The following is a 19,506-nucleotide window of genomic DNA, read 5'->3' as shown; positions in this document are numbered from 1 at the left end:
TGCAGTGTTTGCAGTAGTCCTCATATATGTATTTGAGAAGTCGAATTCTCTGGTCCTTGTTCTTTGCCTTCAGAAATCAAATTGAAGTTCCTGTCTGCTTGCTACCATGTTGCCTGCACGCTGATAGAGATCTATTTCAGGTCCAGCATTCTAGGAGTCCCACTTAGTCTTTCCGTTGGTGATCCTTGCCTGCATATGTGCCGTTTTGGAATTTTGCCCACATGAACATGGTATCCATGCAGAATTCATACACTTTGACTATAAGGCAGGCTGGGCTCCTCAAGCATTGTTTTAAGGGCTTACGTTTTGACCGGGAAGATGCCTAAATACTTTGCAAAGTCATTGTTTTTATTTTATTTTTTAAATATCCGGTTTTCAGGGGTGGCTGCCACCAATCTAAAGTGGAGGGCCAGCCAGGAGGTGGGTGTGGATTAGGAGAATACAAATAAATAAATAAAAAAAGACTTATCTGCGCTAACGCTGCCTCCCAGATACTCTCCAGCTCTCCTCTGACCTCCCGGCAGTCCATGGACCTCAGCACAGACACCCCACCCAATCCTGACGCTGCTCTAATGCTTGCATGAGAAAAGTGCCTGGATTGGCCTTAGGGGACTGGCCTGATGCTCGCTCAAAAGCCTGTGGTGTTTCTCCAAACCGGCTGTGCAACGCAGTTGGGTTGGAGAAATAAAAATGGGCATGTCTGTTTCAGCCGGCTAAACTGACATGCGCACTTTGGAGTGCCCAGTCAGTCACTGCTTCACTCTTCTGTTGCCATTTGGCAGCAGAAGGCACGCCCCCCTCTTTTACTGGCTCGGGCAGGCTGGCGGCTGTAGCACTCCATAGTGAAAAATATAATGACAATAAAATCATTTCATTGACATTTTATTTATCTGGTTTATCGAGACACAGTGGGTGGGGGACAACGCCCCCCCACCCCAAGGAAGAAACCGCCGCTGCCAGGTGTCTTTGCTTCTGTCATTTTTGTTATCATCTCACGAATCATGTTTATTGTAACCAGAAAATATACATAGAAACATATTTCTTAATTATCTTCAGTAAAAGAATAACAAAAGCAGCTATTACTAAAGGTTAGATACAACAACGCCACTGGATTGCTACCAAAATAGTTAACTGTTTATCAGGGGTTCAAAGAAGTATATACCATGTTGCTTTACAAAATCATTGTATACCCAAAGCCATAGGCACATGAATCGGGCAGTAATTTGTACGACCAGGTCTTGCTTTAAAATAATCCTGTAAAATACCACATTATCTACATAGCGACTAAATTAGGAAGGCCAAATAAAATGTAACTAAATGATGCAGGGTGGAGAGCGCCAGAATTGGATTGTTCACTTCCCAGTACGGTTTCTCTTGGTTCTTCAACAGGAACACTGGACTCTTCGTTCACTAAAAAGAAGGGTTAAAAAAACATATCGATTACAAAAATGCTTATGATGAAACATCAACCTTTTCACTAAGTGAATGAATACTTAGAAGGCAACTATCACAGCTGTATTTAAGTTTAAATGACTAGAGCTTAAACCTCGATTACAAAAATAAAATGTAAAGTACTATGCTAAATAATATACTTATGTTTGGTTCTTTAGGAGCCATGAATTCCGCAGCTTCATGATCAAGGTCCGGAGTATATTTCCATTGCAATAAAAAGTACATTTTACAATTAATCAAAGCTGTAAATCCTCAATGCTTTGAGTACCATATTATTCCATTCATCTGAAAAGTGCATGATATGCTGCATCTCTAAAATGATTCAACAAAATCGCATCACTGAATACTTGCAGGTAAATGGCCTAAAGCAATGCCTCAGATTTCTCATAGAACTGTTTTAGTAGTGTAAGAAATTATACTGGTTGATGGGGAGAAACTAAACTCAAGTTGCATCCATAATTCTTTTGGGGAGAAGTCACAAGCAAACCCTAATTTAACCTGTGTCCAATCCTAGGGTAGCTTTGCACAGAGCAGTCCAGCTTACCTCAGAAGCAATGTGTAAAGTATTTGTGCAACTCTTCAAACAATAACACTGTGAAACCACACAACAAAAAGAACCCACACCAGTTTAGAAAGACATAGTCATTTCTAATAAATAAAACAAGACCAGAAGGGAAAAAAATAAAATAAGAAGACCCGGAGATATGCAGGTTTAAATATTTTAGACAAAATTGCGCCACAAAGCGGTAACTGGGAATATCCGGTCACGCTGGACCGGATCAAAGCCACAAGTTTCGATTCACCAAGATGGAGTACGGACTGGCTACAGGGACCCAGTTAGGCCCCCTGAACAGAGTACCTTAAATTCTGGTTTGTGGAGTGCTACGAGGACCCCCAGCGAAGATGCGTCTCGCAGCCCAAGTGATGCGCCAGTTCTAAGATGAGGCGAGGCTGCAGTGTGAGGTTTTGTATCATCAAAAGATCACGTTGCCGAGGGCTTGCAATGCAAACTCCAGCATTGAGGAGGTGTCACGCAGTCAAGGTGATGACTCTATTCAGAGTAGCTGCGAGGCTATGTTGCAGTCGAGAGATGAAAGGTAGGCTCACAGATGGCAGAGTCCAAGGGCAGAGGCAAGGTTTGGAAGCCTGTTGTAACCTTGAGGCTTCAGTTCAGGAGGCCAGCCAACTAGCCCTTGGAGTCACTCTGAGGTTCTGGGTTCAAGAGATGCAAGCCCAGTCCTTCTCATCCAGGCAAGGGGGCAGGAGGCAGAAAAGCAACATAGCAAGGCAGCAGTCCAGCAGAGTGGTAGTCTTTCAGCAGCACAACAGTTCTTCTACCTGGCTGAGTACTCACAGGTTCAGAAGTGTACTCAAGAGTTTGTGTCTCAGGTCCAGTATGTATACCCAGTTGTGTCTTTGAAGTGGGGGAGAAACTATGAGAGGTTCCCCTTGAAGTCCCAAGACATTTCTGCCTTCCCTGCCCTGGCAAAAGACTAAATAGAGGGGGTATGCAGTCCTTTGTGTGGAGGCAGGACACAGCCTATTCAAGTGTAAGTAGGGCTGTACTCCGCTCCACCCTCCCATCCTGCCAGTGATGGCCTATCGAAGGCACATTTTATCTCTTTTGTGTGAGACTGTCTAGGAGGAATACACAAGGCCCAACTGTCAGCTACACCCAGTCATGTGACCCAGAGACAGGCTACAGGCACTAAAGGGTGAAGGCAGAAAAATGCCAACTTTCTAAAAGTGGCATTTTCAAAACTGTAATTTAAAATCTGACTTTACCATGACAGATTTTTCAATACAATTCAAACACACCAAACATGGACTGGTTGCCTACTTCCATTTAGAAATTACAGTTTATTAAATGTAATAACGCAACTCCTATGTTATCCTATGGGAGAGGTAGGCCTTGCAGTAGTGAAAAATGAATTTAAGAGTTTTTCACTACCAGGACATGTAAAACTTAAAAGTATATGTGCAACATTTTAAATACACTGCACCCTGCCCTCACGGCTTTTCAAATCCTACCGTAGGGGTGACTTAAATGTATTAAAAGGAAGGTTTGGGCCTGGCAAAGGGCTTATTTTGCCCGGCCGAGATGGCAATTTAAAACCAGCACACGGGCTGCAATGGCAGGCCTGAGACATGTTTTCAAAGGTTTTCTTAAGTGGTTGGCATAATACCTACTGCAGGTCCACTTGAAGCCTTTAATTTACAGGCCCTGGGTGCATATAGTAGCACCACTTTACTAGAGATGCATAAGTAAATTAAATATGCCAATTGGGGATAAGCCAATGTTTTAATGTTTAAAAGAGTGAGCACATGCACTTTAGCATTGGTTAGCAGAGGTAAGAGTGCAGAGTCCTAAGGCCAGCAAAAAACAAGATCAGCAACAAATTAAGAAGGAAGGCAAAAAGTTTGAGGGAAGACCACCATATGGCTGACAGGTCTAACAAACAGCACATGGAATCTTAATTTGACATATATAATTATAGATGGGTAATAGTGAATTACAGAGATGTTTCTCAACTCTGGGTTTTGAGTGACATCAGACAGACAACCACAGGAAAATATTCAGGCTCCTGAGGTCAAGAACTGGACACAGATCATTTTCTTTCTGGGCAAAAGGGAAGCACTGGAAATATCATCTATTTTAAATTCCCTGCTCTGCATTAACTACAATATTCCCTTCTGAAGTATCGCTGCCTGCTCCCGCTGCAGAATGGAGAGGTGATCCTTGGACAGGGAAGAGTGTTGGGGAGATAGGACGGGAGGGTGCTGTAACCTTTTCTACTATCTGTAGGAACCATTGGTGTGAAGTGAAGGCGTTCCAGGCCCATAGAAAGGAGGATACCTGGCCCCCCCACCAGCTTTCTTGGGCTCTGGTAGGAGCAGACTTAAGCTGCTAATCTGGTTGTGCTGGGAAGGAAGAAGAGGGGGAGGAGATGACAGAATGTTGGAATGTTCAGCCCTTGCCTTTCCCACTGCTCTTGTATTGCCTGTCAAGCAAATGTTTGGGCTCTCGCTCCTGAGACTAAGTGGACTGTCGCTGGGAAATCTAAAGCCTTTGGAAAAACATCAAAAGTGGTTAAACTGCCCATTATTCCTCTGAAGCTGCTGTTGCTCTTGCAGGCCTGGAGACCTCTCTGTAGCCCTGCTGGCCATGGATCTTTTTAGGGCTGAGTAAGCTTTGTCCCAGAACAAGTGGATACCAAAAACACAAGATGTCCACAGGGGTGCCTGTACATCGGTAGAAAAAACAGACATATGAAGCTAAGGATGGCGACAGCAGACCACAACAGCCCCCATATCTTGCCCTACTGAGTCTGAAATATCGAGGCCAGTCTTGATGATGCACCTCGAGGCATCCTGGCTATCCTTAATGGCCTCTGAGAAGTGAACTTTAAGGTTGTCTGGCACATGCAGGTCCACCAACTGGGCCATGTCCCTCAGGACATGAGGGCATCTGGCTAAAAGGAAAGTGGCACTGACATATTTCAAAGCCATGAAGTCGGCTAAAAGAAAATGTTCTCGCATCGAGTCTCCATGCATTTGGATTCCCTGTCTGACAGAGTGGGCGGAAAGGTCCCAGAGACTGACCTGAGAAGCAAGATGTCTGAATCAACAGGCTCTTCAGAGAGGAAGGAGAGGACCCCAGGAGAAATCAGGTAGTATCTTGCAACCAATGTGTTTACTGCCAGAGCAAACGTGGGCTTCTCCCATACATACAGGACCAATACATTAAGGCTTCAATAAATGGGGAGAGCAGTTCCACTGGTGGAACAGGACCCTTACATAACACAATGAGGACATTAGTCTTAGTTTTGTCCAAGGACAGGGGTTATTCCAAAACCACTGCTGCCTTTTTTACCACCGAGTAGAAAGATGTGACTTTAGGAATAGAAGGTTCTGAAAGAAACTCCATTTCCATTTTAGAGGCGGAATTAAGTACACTGGCCGAAGTGAGGCCAGCAAAATCAACTACAGGTTTAACAGAACCCTGGTCCTGTCCATAGGATCCATAAAGGTTACGGGTTTCGGAATGGGACCCGCAAAGTTCATGTATCACAGGCAACAGGAGAGCGAAGATTCTTTGTGATATCACTCATCCTCCAGTAATCTTTGAGCCAGTATTCGGGATCTATTTACAGTAATGGAGTTGGGGGTGGCACTCATTGTGGTGTCGGCAGCAGAAGAAGCCCTGCGTACCTCTGGACAAGCATGAAGATCGTGATCTGTCTGGCACTGGAGGCAGTGAGGTTGATGTTGAAATGCACAGAAATCGCCACAAAAAGCATTAACATTGTTATGTCATACAGCCTATGGAGCCTGAAGGCGCATCAGAGAGACTGATGTCTTTGAGGAAATTGCAAACAAGGTATTAAGAAATGTCCCTGGGTCTGACCATGGGGCTAGGAAGTTGGTATAAGGAGGCATGGCCCTCGGACGCTGCACTGGACGGGCCAGTTCAGTTGCAGGTTCTGGAGGCAGGGATTAGGGTAAATGCTTGTGGGGGTGTAACAACAACCAACTCTGGTTCAGAGGATGAAGATGCTGTGGGAACTGGAGGGCACTTGGTTGACTTATCTTTGTAAGAAGCCCTGTGTTACCTCAAGCAGCCCAGTGAGTGGCATCAGTGTCTTGTCGCTGCGGAGTTGCACCATGAAGAATTTGCCTCCCTCTCCTTAACTGCCTTAGGATGCATACTAAGGCAGGACTAACAGGAATTCGAGTCATGGTTTGACCCCAGGAACCATGGTCAAATAAAGTGAGGGTAGGTATGGACATCTGTCCCATACAGTCCCCAAGGTTCTTAGAGCCTGAACACTTTGCAGGAGAGATCTATGCACGGCTACTTGTTTATTTTTGGTTTAAGTTAACACTCAAAGCACAAACCTTTGAGAGAGAATTAGCTATGTATCCTCTTCAGAGATGTAGGAAAAAAGGAACTGCCAATGCTATGCTGTGGTTGGTGCTACATCCATCAGTGGCATCTTCAGGCATTGCCTCCAGGGCAGAGAGGGAGCAAGCACCACCTATCCACTACCTATGTCAAAAAGCTTTGAAGTTTCCGGATCCATGATGCCCCTGGGGTTATTCCACAGGTGAGGAACCTATAGGTAGAAGAATCCATCATATATATGAAGACATCACGCTCAATAGTTAGATTTCTAATTTTACGGTGAAACTTGCTAGGCTAGTGGATCTAAAAGGGGTTAAAGGATGCTCTCAAAGAAATCCAGTACTCAGCACCTGGAATAAATTGAATATACCCGAGGCTATTTTACAATTAAATGTGTTCAGAAGTTAGAATTACTCCATGTAGGATTCCCTCACGGGCATTACCCCTCGGTTGCAAGTGTGATTAATGACATCAACAAAGCCCTCATCTGCATTGATAAGTATTATGCTATTTTCCCATAACTTTAAAGAGAAATTATTATTTAGAACTCTCCAACTTGATAGTGAAATTATTAGGAAGTTAAGTAGAGTTTTGGGAATAGTACAGCATATGAAAAGCACTGTATTTACATGTCCCCATATTAACAGGGAGTTCTATATTCTGGGTTTCATAGCGATATTAAAGAACTGTAGATGGTCGGCGATAGCTGCTCCCCCTTGCTTAGATGTGTGTAGATCAATGGAGAAAAAGTTAATATTCAATACAATAAGCTCAATAACACTGCAGTTTCTTAGAGCCACTTTAATATATCTTGACATTTGATGACCAGTTGCAGAAAGCGGCCCTAAATAAGGCAAAGTGGTGTCAAGGTTCATTCGAGGCTGCAACATGAAGGCAAATGTTGAAAGGCAATCAACATGGTATTCATGAAAAGATATGATGATCGCGGACTATACAGGGAATATGTCTGAGATCTAGCAGGAAACAATGCACCACCATCTTTTTAAGGCAACCACTGTTATGTATGGAGTAAGGTTGGGAGGTTTTCGGGAGATTTGTTTAGAGAAGTCATGCTTTCTTGAGAAAAAGATCTGATATCAGAAAGTACTATTTTATAGAGGCTGCTGAAAACAGTGCCCAGGATGTGGTAAGGCCTGTTACATGGGCAGTTTCTGGACAAACAGCTTCAACAGTGAGCAGTGCTTGTGTACCATTTAAAGAGTAGTATGCTAAGGAAATGAAAACCATCTTATCGTGGGGGGCACCTGTGTTTAATTGAGATGGAGAACTTCTGCGTGCGGGACGAGAGCAAATGAGTCTTAAAAATACAAAATATTTAGCTTAGTAAATATTTTAAAATCTAATGAGCAAAAACCAGGTCTTTTGTGCATTGAGAGGCCGGAAATTGCACGAAGCCAGAGTTAGATGGTTTTCTTCCACACCAACACAGACCAGCATCGACATTAGCCTGTTCTTGGCAGTCTCACTTATAGCAGCTTTAACCCCTCTGGAACAGGTAAAGTATTTTGTATCAGTTGTCCATGGACATGTATCTGGATGTTAACAATACTCTATTGCATCTGAAAAACCACAAAAGTGATTGCTGCAACTTTCACATTTTCTTTATTTCGGATAACGCTAACTGTTAAACTGGTTCTGAAGCATGTAAAAGTGCTAGCAGCCTTTGGGATTTATTGGGACTTTTTGGTAAAAAAACCTTGAGACCAATGGAAAACGTGATAAGACCTTTTGTACTCTGCTCATCTATAACTTGATTGAGTTTTTCTTATGCACTTGGATGACCTGGAGATTTTTGTAAAAGTATACACATGCCTGAAAACGAGAGTGATGAAACTACTTGCCTCAATAATGGAACTACTGTCTTAACTCTTGTGAGCATTGTGATTCATTACATCAAAAAAGGAGTTGAGAGGTGTTGCAGTGCCATTAATACTCTAGGGCACAGCTTTCCAAACTTTTCATGTTGGTGACACACTTTCTAGACATACATAATTTTGCGACACAGTAAAGAAGTGTAGCGAGCAAGCTAGCCTGAACCACCTAAGGGTGGTTTGAAAAAAAAGTGGGCAAATGGTGCATTTTCAAGCAAATTTTATCAGATGCCAGACAGTGCGTCTTGACCATGCCCCTCTTCCTCATGCTCGACTGTTGGCGCATATTCGTGCCATCTTTCCGTTGGCATGCAGGGACACATATACATGCCCTCTTCCTGATGCTAGGCGGTGAACACTTTCACTTGCCTCTCTGTTCGCAGCCAGTGGGTCCTTCACAGACCACTCTTCCTAGTGCTACAATGTGGGTCATATAGGTGCCATCTTCTATTCGCAGAAAGTGGTACATACGCATGCCACTTTTTCTTTTCGGAGGCCGTGGGCACATATACATGCCATTTTCTGCTTCCCAGCGATGCCACATACACAGCGTGTTTTGCTCTGCTCGCTGATGGAGGCACATACATGCCTCTCTATCTCTGTGCGGACTGTCACATTCACCCGCCCCTCTTTCTGCTGCTGGACAGTGCCACATACACGTGCGTGTTTGTCAGACCGCGCGCACGTGCACAAACCCCCTTCCGATCGTACGGCCTATCCTCTGGGTCTCCACAAGCCTTCCTGCCTGCGAGACGTCACGGGACTGAGCTCTGATCACATCTCATGACTGCTGCGCTTGACGTGTGAGGCGCTGTGACCGGCGCGCTCCCTGCTCACGCTCCTCGTGCGGGGCCTTTCTTCTGCTGGGAGGGGGGCCGGGAGGTGCCGTGGCCGGGGGACTAACAGAGAGAAACACTGTCACAGCCGGTAGGGGCAGCAGGAAGGACTGGGTGTGCTGCAGCCTGTGCGCGCAGAGACCAGCGACCCAACAGGGAACGAATTCAATATTATTACCTCGTTCTTCAGCTTGGTCTGAGCTTTTCTAGGTGCTGCAAAATAATACAGCTGGATGAGTGCCAACACTGAGATCTCAGTGTGTAACCGACGGGCAGCGCAGACTCAGTATCCCCCGAGATCCATAAGAAATTGCATCTGTATAAAAGCATTTTTTAAAGGCTCGTCGTACCAAAGAGGTAACCTTGGCTTAGGGTTAACTTGGCTGCCTAATGGCATAGGCGGGATTTTTTTGCTGGTAACTCACGCTCGGGCGGGCACACGCACAGTCATCGCGCGACACACCCACACATGGCAGGCGACTCGGTACTGTGTCCCGACACAGAGTTTGGAAAGCTCTGCTCTAGGGTCTCATCACATTTGGTAGCGCCAGATAGCATCAGTATTTCAGCCTGAAATGCAGATGAAGCTGTCTGGCATAGTGAGATCCCTTAGGTTGCGCAATTAGATGACGTGAACGCAATCTGTTTGATACACAGCGTCAGTTGCACAGCACCACACTAAGCACAAATTGTAACGAGAACACAAATTACAACAAGAACACTTGGCACCCGATGCACAAAGATATTGACAGCTACAATTCGGTTTATGGCTGTTAGGAACCCACAAAAGGATATTCGCTAGGTCTAAACAACGGCACAATTGTATGCACCAATTACATACAATCACAAAGTAGTATCTCAAGCAAGGGTGGTGAGTATGAAAGCAAGGTTAGGTTGGAAAGTTTATGAACACCTATAAACTTGCACGTCTGTTGGCATTAAACTACTTGCCAACCTCTTCCCAAACTTGAAATGGTTGGAAATGTATTTCAGCAAAGGGGTGGAGTAACTCCTTTCAGGGTGAGAAAAAGAACGGACAATTCTAAATTTCTTGGGGGCATAGCTGAAAGGACTTTTTTTATAGGGAAAATGCTTGTATTGTCAATAAAACAAGAAACAAAATGTGCATCAGCCGCATGCATCTCCACAAATACACCCTTTGAATAACTCTGCATTTGGGAACCTGTAGACGGAATTCACAGAAATAGGGATAGAAACATCTAACTGGCAGTTTACAAGGCGTACTACTGAGAAATGTGATTTCCAAACATTTGACCCCAGTCTTAGGAATACATCTGCAGGAGCAAGTGCATTGGTTTTCTTACTGAATCGGGCCATTTATCAAAATTATGGCTCATCAAGGACAGGACATTCACTGGATTTCGATCTATCGTAAAACATTATTTCAGCGATTAGAAACATAAAAGTGCAAATGCATACAGTACGTGAATTCGAAACGAGTACATGACAAAAGTTCTTTACAAACAACACAACGATTTCCAATTGATTTGATTATATTGGCCAGTTGCATTACAATTAAAACATCAATCAAGGGAATGTAAGAAGGGGGAGAAAAACTGTATTTCAATATTTTTTGTTTCAACACCACATTGCTGCTAAAATTCTCCTGAGAGAATGAAAAGGAGGCATAATTTCAAGTCTTTAAGGACAGGTGCGTACATTTGCATTTGACAATTATATTACAACTCATTATATGCATTGTATATCGATTCACTTTGCTTACTTTTCTCTTGTGGCTGCGGATCTGCAAACTTTCTCAGATTCTGCATTGCCTGACCAGTGGTCTTTCCAATTCCTAACAAATCTGAAATAATAATGAGGAGCAACCATTTAGTTTTCTGGAGAAAAAAATCAATCAACTGAAGATAGCAGATACAATTATATTTATTGAAGTATGCGTTTGTGTATATGCATGTGTGTGTATTTTATGTTTGGCGGCATTTATTTAACATACGGTGGTATTAATACCCATATTTCAGATGGAATGTTTTATGGCACTGACAGTCCCAACCCACTCTGCACAGATTTACAAATGTGCATCAAAAGTAAACAAAACCTGAACATACTAATTCTAGTCAGTGTCCACTAAAGAACAGCTTCAACAATCTCTCCCTTCTACCGACAGAATGTGTTTAGCAAAGCACAATATCTTTTCCTAATAATTCTGTTTCAATGAACTTGCTTCTTTCATGTGATCTGCATCAAAAATATAAGCGTAATGTCACACAACACACTGAAAAAAATTGTTGAAGTGAAGTTATTTCTTTAGTTTTTTTACTCGGAAGGCAAAACATGAAATTACGATTAAATAAAAACTCACTTGAAGCAAGGTTATGGTTAAAAGACAAGACCTAAAAGCAATGAGATTCACAAGTCATGATGAAAGAGCAAGGCAATCATAAATCTCCCCAGAGTACTGCTCGGCACCTCACTCATGATGTATCAAATTATATCACCACGGTCAATCAAGGACACTGATGGACCACATTTGCATTGTGACTACTACACCATGGGGGTCTCTTGGCGCTGATCTTATACAGTTTATTTCGGAAATCTTTGAATATGAAGCACATTTTAGGGCAGGAGGCATGGTATTTCACAAATATTTTGTAAGTTTGTATTGCTTATTTGTAACTCATGAATGCAGAGCTCTTAGAATAGAGGTAATGAGGATCCTGATGATGAAAGCCTTTGCAAATCAGACACAGTGATTTAAATGTAATACGATTATCAACAGTAGTAGTAATCTATGTGCTGATGGTACATGGTCCCTTTTACAAGAGCCCAAGACAGCCCCGAAGGGTAGAATTATGAGCTCACTGTACTCTATCTGAATATTTTAGGAAGCCCACCATATACAAGACTGCAATAATTTAAGTGGGCTCACAGCTACACTCCATTATTAAAAAGCTGTTTGTTGTAGTCATAGGAATGTTGATGTCTTTAGATTCTATGCTTGTTAGCTGTAGAGGGGAACCCTTCCACTGGATGGCAGTTGTAACGGTTCCTCTGAGGGCTCGACAGCAGTGGCTTCTGTATCCTGGAATTGCTCAAAAACATAGTTTAAATGTACTAGGTTTGTCCGCGGACTTCATCATGACATTTAGAGAAGCGCTGACGCCACTGCTGACAATCAATGCATCATAAAAATCACGATGTTAGCTCTGGGGGCATCCTACACCATCTGCTGCGCTGTGATCCCCAGCTGAGCCTATGAATTGCTGGGTTCATCTACACATCGTCTGCAGGCCGCTACGGCAACCATCTGAATGGCAGGTGAGGAGGATTTGCGTGCTCAACGGACGGGGCTGTTTGCTGCCATGCATAGGAATACTCAGTGGGCTGCACAGAGCATGTGTGAACAACACAAGCCCCATCGCCCAAAGAAACACTTGTGAACGCAGCCTTCAGACGCCATTTTGAAACGGTCTGGGTATTGTGCATTAAAGCCTTCTGCATATGCCACTGTGTTCGAGGATATCGTAGGTTGTATTCACATACTCTACGGAACTTATCATGTATCTTTTGGTGTTGGAATTCAGGTATGCCCCCTATACATTTGGACTGGTAAGCTTGGTGGGGGGGAGGCACACAAACATTTTTAACAAGTCCCTTTGCCCATTAAACTTAATTTGCTCACAAGGGCAGCCATATTAGTTTGGGAACCAACATTTACCTCACACTGGTAATAGTTTTGGGAGGTGGATTCACAGTGCACAAGTATTTCCTCTAGAGAAACTTTTTTTACATACTAAGCGCCCTTATTCCATGGAATAACAGTGGCACACACACCTATACCTGCATACAAAGTGTGCCCTCAATCTACAGAGTGACTGTGACACGCACACCATTTTGTTATTTGACTATTAAGGATAGTGGATGATTGTGAAGGAGCTTTGCTTGTGTTGCACTTATACACTAGAACTGTAGGTGTAGGATACGTATGGTTGTTGAATTGTAGTTATTAGAGTATGGAAATGTGTTAGGACCCTTATGCAATCTTTGAATCCTCCACCACCCTTTTTGGAAACTCCAGGTAGTCCACCAATTCAATGGAAGCAGTAGTTTGATGCATTTGAGATGTATCTAGGTGCAATAGGTGCATCGTGTTACAGACCTGAAAGGAAAAAGTTTCTCCTAAAATTTTCTTATGGGTTTGAAGGGAGGGAGGTGTTCAAACATCTTCCGGAAGTAGACCTTGCGGAGGGGGGAGGAGTTGGAAGAATATCAGGAAGTGGCTAAAAAATTAGTAATACGATTTGATATCCAACCTAGTTTAGTGGTATTGCGACACAGATTCTTTAACAGAACACAAACACAGAACGAAAATGTTGATGCATACATACATTTTTTGCCTAAGTTGTGTTCACAGTGCCAATCTGGTGATTTTACAGATCAACTAGTAAGGGATCAATTCATTGTTCTCTGATCCGATAAACATGTCCAACAGAAGCTACTCACAATGGGCAATTTCACATTCATAGATGCCATCAGTTGCAAAAAGCATAGAATTGTCCAAGCTACCTCTGAAAAAATTTGATGAGTCCACTACACTGACAGAGGGTGTTAATGCTGTCCAGGGCAAATTACATGTAAGCAAAGATGCAAGTTCCAATGATAACAGTTTTTTTAGACAAAATATTATTTGTTTCAGGTGCGGCAACTACCCACATGGTAGAGGGGGAAATCGGTGTTGCGCTAGACACGTAGTGTGCCGCTGATGTTCAAAGGTTGGTCACTTTGCAAAAGTATGTCAGGCCAATCAATGTCAAGAGTCTAAAGTGAGCAGTGTAGCAGTGGAGGACAGATAGGATTTGGTGGATCAACAGATCATCAGTGAGTTTCATGATATGACTATGGTTGTTTCAGATGATACTATTGTGTGTGGTGATCCCAGTCAATGTGTTGATTCATATGTTGATGTCCTTGTAAGTGTCAAGCATTTGCATCTGTTGGTGAATTCTGGCACAAGGATCACTATTATTATGCCGGAATTGTTTGGGAGACCTAGTGTGGCAGAAAGTTGTTCCCTCCTGATCGGTCACTGGTATCATATGAAGGCAGAAAATTTGACTTGGAAGGCTTTTTTGATGATGTACTAGAGTTTAAAGGACACAGCATTCAAGTTAACATTTATGTAGCTATTAAAGGTCTGAAAACTTTGGGGGTGGTTCCACCAGGGTCTGTTTTGTATGGTACTTATGCCAGGCACTAGTGAGTAGGTGCTGGTTGTTAAAGATCATTCTGTGACTAATGATATTGAAGGAGAATTTAGCAATGTTTTTGCCCCCAGGTTAGGTAAAACTTTAGGACTCAGACACAAGATCAAAGTGAAACAATGTGCAATTCTAGTGAAGCAAAAGAGTAGGTCAGTCCCATTTAATTTGAGAAATTATGTTAAAAAGAGCTATTCGCATTACAGATTAAAGCGGTAATTGAGCCAGTTGAATCAAGATTGTGGTTGTCTCCATTAGTTGTAGCTAGAAAGCGCAGTATTAAGTTGAGGCTCTGTGTGGACCTCAGGATTCTCAAAAAAGAGATTTGGGTGTATTCACACCTTTTATCCAAAATAAGTTCATTATTAGGAGAACTGGGTTCCCTAAAATTTATTTTGTCTACTGCATATCATCAGGGAGTGTTAGTGGAATCATTCAGGCATTACACATCTTTAAATTCACCATTTGGCACTTTCCAATTTTGTTGCATGCTATTCAGTTTGGCATCCGTAGTGTCAGTATATCAACGCATAATGTACCAGTTGTTGGGGAAGGTGCAAGGATTTGAGGTGTTTTAGGATGATGTGTTGATTTATGCCAAATGGTTAGGGGAACATGATAAGATTCTGAAGGTGGTTCTTAGGATTTTTGCAGCTAGAGCTCTTGTGGTTAAAAATAAAAATATGAGGTTTGGAAAAAAATACATTGAGTTTCTAGGGCATAAATTAGCAAGTGAAGGAGTTCGCCAGGGTAGGTCAAAGCTGTAGTGGAATGTCCTAATCCGAAAAACAAAGATGAGCTGCTTTTATTCATTGGGATGTGTGAGTTCTATTCCAAATGTGTTCCAGGATATGCTACAAAAATGAAAAATCTCACTAACATGTTAAAGAAAATTCAATTTTTATGGGATGATTTGTGTCAGGAAACCTTTGACAGGGTTAAGATGGAAATGACTAATATGAAGGTTTTAGGTTTGTATCATCCCAATCTTCCATTCGTGATTACTGTAGGTGCGAGTAAGTATGGGTTGGGTGCCATACAGACCCAGAAGACTAATTGCGGGGACGTTACCATAACCTCTGCATCCAGAGGCCACTGTAAACCGTAGATTAATTATTCAGTCATACAAAAAGAGTTGTAAGCCTGCTATTGGGCTATAGAAATGTTCAGTTATTATGTATGGGGAAGAAGATTTGTTCTCCAAATGGATCACAAACCAATGGTGTAAATTATGAATGGCAGAAAGGTAAAATATACCACACTACACATTGCCCGTTTTACCACTAAGCGGATTCAATATGAATTTGAGGATGCACACATACCTGTAAAGCTAATGTTACAGCAGGTTTACTTTATAGGTTGCTAGTACATGACATACATGATGCAGATCCTGAAGACAACAAAGAGGACTATTTGGTTGTGGCTGTTGATGTTGTGGAGCTCAGAGCATGTTCTAAAGTGGAGTAAAGGAATGCTTGTGAGGAGGATGTAATCACGGGACAGGTAAAAGGATTTTTTGTGAATGGTTGGCTCAAGAAAATAAACATTTATTCAGAGTTGCAGCCATTCTGCAAGATTGCAGAGGAGTTATCCATGGAGGATGGAGTCTTAGTAATGTCTCTCCCAGTTTCTTGTCTCCTCGTGATGCGTTGTTCACTTGAGGAGCATTTGGGTGCTACTATGACAAGAAGGAGGGTTAGAGCTCATTATTGGTGACCTTCCATGGATAAGGAGATTGACTCAGTTGTGAAAGGATCTGTTGTCTGTAGCCATGCAGAGAAAGGTCTCAAGGTGATCACACCACCCCTACAACCCATTCAGTTCCCTGAGAAGCCTTGGCTGATAGAGGGTATTGATATGGTAGGCCATTACATTTTTTACCCCCTCATCTCCAGCATGAATTTGTTTTGGTGGAGCATCATAAAGTGGCCAGAAGTGCGATTCTTTTCCACGCCCACTCAAGAAAATACGGTGTTTTTTCTGAGAGACTTATTTACTAGTGAGGGTTTCCCAGAATGTAATTTCTGATAACGGGGATCAATTTGTAGGTGCACAGATGGAAAGTTTTTTGAATGAGTCATGTGTCAAACATCTTGAGTTCGCTTTATCACTCACAAATTAATGGTTTGGTAGAAAGGAAGAACAGACTGATGATTGACTGCATCAAGTGGGCCAATAAAAATGGGTGTATTGTTGAAGGAGCAAGTAGATCAATGTTAGTAGATCAATGTAGTGGTTTTACTGCACCACCCCACACTCAGTAACCAAAGTAGCTCATTTTTATTTACTTACTGGGTGGTCACCAACCTCTGTTCTTTACCCAGCCTGGTTGTCTAGATCTATAAGTGGCAATGTTACAAGAGGGGTTGATGAGGCTCTCTTGTTCAGAACGGTTGAAGGACAAAGGAAACAAAAACAAAACTATGATTTAAGAACACATGTCAAACAACAATTGTTTTGTGTTGGGGGCATGGTTCGGTGAAAAAAAAAACATTTTTGCAAAGAATGGGATACTGGGTCAAGTAAATCCATGGTGGTACAAAAGGTGTGTGGCAATGCAGTGAGAGTTAAAGGTGGAAAGTGGTGGAATGTTGGCACAGGGGCAAAGAACATGGTAAGGAGCTGAACAAGCACCAAAACAAAATGTGGAAAAGCAGGTCTTTGGAAAAGGTGCCTTCACCTGAGCAGTCATCTGAACAGTCACCAGGATGGAAGCTGGATAAAAAGGTATTGTCTCTTGTTTTAACCCTTCACAGCTCTTCTTGGGAGAAGTTCTTAGCATGGAAATGGAGATAAGTTCAAAGTGCTGTAAATCAGGGTATGGTCATTGGGTTTGATGATGTGATCGTATTTTATATTTTGTTTCTGATTTATTTTATGTTAGTACTTTCTATCTTATTTATTTCATGTAGATATGGGATATGGTGTTTGAGAAAAAAAATGATATTATATTGTCATGGGGATACGTTCCACTGGATGGCAACTGGAGCAGTTCCTCTGACAGCCGGACAGTTCTGGCTTCTGTATCCTGGAATTGCTAATAAACTTAGTTTAAACTTACCTAGTTGCTCCGTGGACTTCATCAAAACACAGTTCTTAGCAGAAAGAAGAGGGAGCAATAGTTTAAGTTTGTTAATTTGATGATGCCAGCTACCAGTCACTGTGTTCACCTCAGGCCTCAATGAGCAATCAGTTTACGCCACAAAACCTTTGGCGACACCTAGCATCCCTAGGCACAGTGATTTCCCCGTGGTCAGGACCTAACATGAAAAGAAAGTGCGCTAAGTACAGTAATTTTTACTGGGCCTAGCGGGTTTTGGGCAAGAAGTCCAGCCTTCAGCCTGAAGTGGAAGATATATTATCTACTGGCGGTCGCCAGTAGATAGTTACAGTTAGGACCGAGTTCCCAACGGAAATCTGAAAATTCTATTTTGAATAACTTTGGCGCCGGTTGACGAATCCTCACGAAATTTTCAAAACTAATGGGGCGCTCCGCTCAGCTCCTACCCTGAAAGTCTCGGGGTGATTCGTCAAGCGGGGGCTGAGAAAAAAGGGGGGTCCGAAAACACGTTTTCCCCATGCATTTTCCCATAGGACCTTTAGTCGAAGGTACAGCCCGAACGGCTGACCAGAATTACTAGAAATTTGGCAAAGAGGTAGTCCTCAGGTCACGCTTGTGCTTTTTGCATATATGGTGTCAATCTGTTCAGTAGTTCCTGAGAAAATTGCAGTTAAAAGTACATAAATATCTATATGCGCACGGTGCGCGCACCGTGCCGTGCGCGAGCGTAATTCTGATTGGTGGTTAGATGTCAGGCAACATTCAAATTGGTCGAAATCAGGAAGTGTCGGATGCCATTTTGTGTGTGGCACTGAAAAAGAAAGGTGGAGAACGTGAAAAGGGGGCAGGGTAGAGAGTTCCTGACCCCCTAGCCTTTGTCCGGGGGTCCCTGAAGGACCCCGAAGGGTGAAAAAAACATTTTATTTTTTTTACAAAAATCGTGGGGTGCGTGCACGGTGCGCGCACGTTGAAAAACCTTAAAAAAAAATTTTTTTTTAAACTGTTTATAATTTTATAGAAGATATTAACTATGCTGTTCAACTTTATCCAAATAAAAAAAAAAAGCTGAGCCATTCCATATTACAGGATACAGTCAATCTATAACTATATACTTAGGTAGTTTATTGTAAAATAAATATATAAAAAATATAATAATACATACATAAATTAGCATTTAAAAAAACCTTACAAATTCACTTAAAAAACCATAGGTTTCACACACGTTATAGTTAGGAATTAGCATTTAAAAAACCTTGCAAATTCACTGAAAAAACCATAGGTTTCACACATGTTATAGTTAGCTGGACAATTCACTCGTAAAAAACCATTGAAATTCCCCCGTTATAGTTAGTTCAGGTAACTGTAACTCGCGCGACCGCAATCCACTGCTGATGACGTCACATATTACATCACTGATGACATCCAGTGAATATGTGTCTTTCTGTAAAATAAATATTTTTTATATATGTATATATAAAGGTTAATGGAAGAATAAATGGGTAAATAAGTGTCTAAATGGATGCTTTTTTTTGTAAAATTAATTGTATAACTGACTTATTAACAGTATCTTAGTGAATACAGTGATGTAATATGTGACATCAGCAGTGGATTGCGGTCGCACGAGTTATAGTTACCTGAACTAACCATAACGGGGGAATTTCAATGGTTTTTTACGAGTGAAATGTCCAGCTAACTATAACGTGTGAAACCTATGGTTTTTTCAGTGAATATATATATATATATATATTTTTTTTTTTTATGCCCAGAGGTCTTTCGTCACAGGGCTCAACTGTCAATATATTTTGGTTTCAATGCTGATAGCCCCAAATATCAAGCCTTCTCACGTGTCCAGTAGGCAAGGCTCAGCCAAACCCTGCATTCAAGACCTCTACACATAGGTCCTCTCGAGCTTGGCCTTTGTGAGTTTTTCACTCAGCAACTGTTGACCAGAACAAGAAACCTTTGTGAAACCCTTTGGCCAAGGCCAAAGGCTGTTCTAAGAGTGTTCTAGATGCTAGGGATGACCTTTGACAGGGGCTTAGGCTCAGCACCCCTGGCACCAGAGCCCGCAATGTTTGTATTTTGGCTATATCAAGTATTCTCTGTGGCTAAAAGCTGGCTT

General features: G+C 42.3%; 1 protein-coding gene across 1 annotated transcript in view; it reads right to left on the bottom strand.

Annotated features, from left to right (window-relative positions):
- Nucleotides 1-890: 890 nt before the first annotated feature.
- The window catches only part of CFAP46 (cilia and flagella associated protein 46), a 1,240,276-nt gene continuing 1,221,660 nt past the window's right edge, over nucleotides 891-19,506 (bottom strand). Inside the window, exons 60-61 of the mRNA XM_085606190.1 lie at nucleotides 10,831-10,911; nucleotides 891-1,410 (exon numbers count right to left, since the gene is read on the bottom strand). Of these exons, the coding sequence (XP_085462316.1) occupies nucleotides 1,274-1,410; nucleotides 10,831-10,911 (218 nt within the window). The 3' untranslated portion in view covers nucleotides 891-1,273. The remainder of the gene's footprint in view (nucleotides 1,411-10,830; nucleotides 10,912-19,506) is intronic.

The sequence above is a fragment of the Triturus cristatus genome, chromosome 1_2, assembly GCF_964204655.1.
Source record: "Triturus cristatus chromosome 1_2, aTriCri1.1, whole genome shotgun sequence".
Taxonomy (NCBI): domain Eukaryota; kingdom Metazoa; phylum Chordata; class Amphibia; order Caudata; family Salamandridae; genus Triturus; species Triturus cristatus.
The sequence above is the reverse complement of the archived record's forward strand: the minus strand, read 5'-3'. Positions and strand labels throughout refer to the sequence as shown.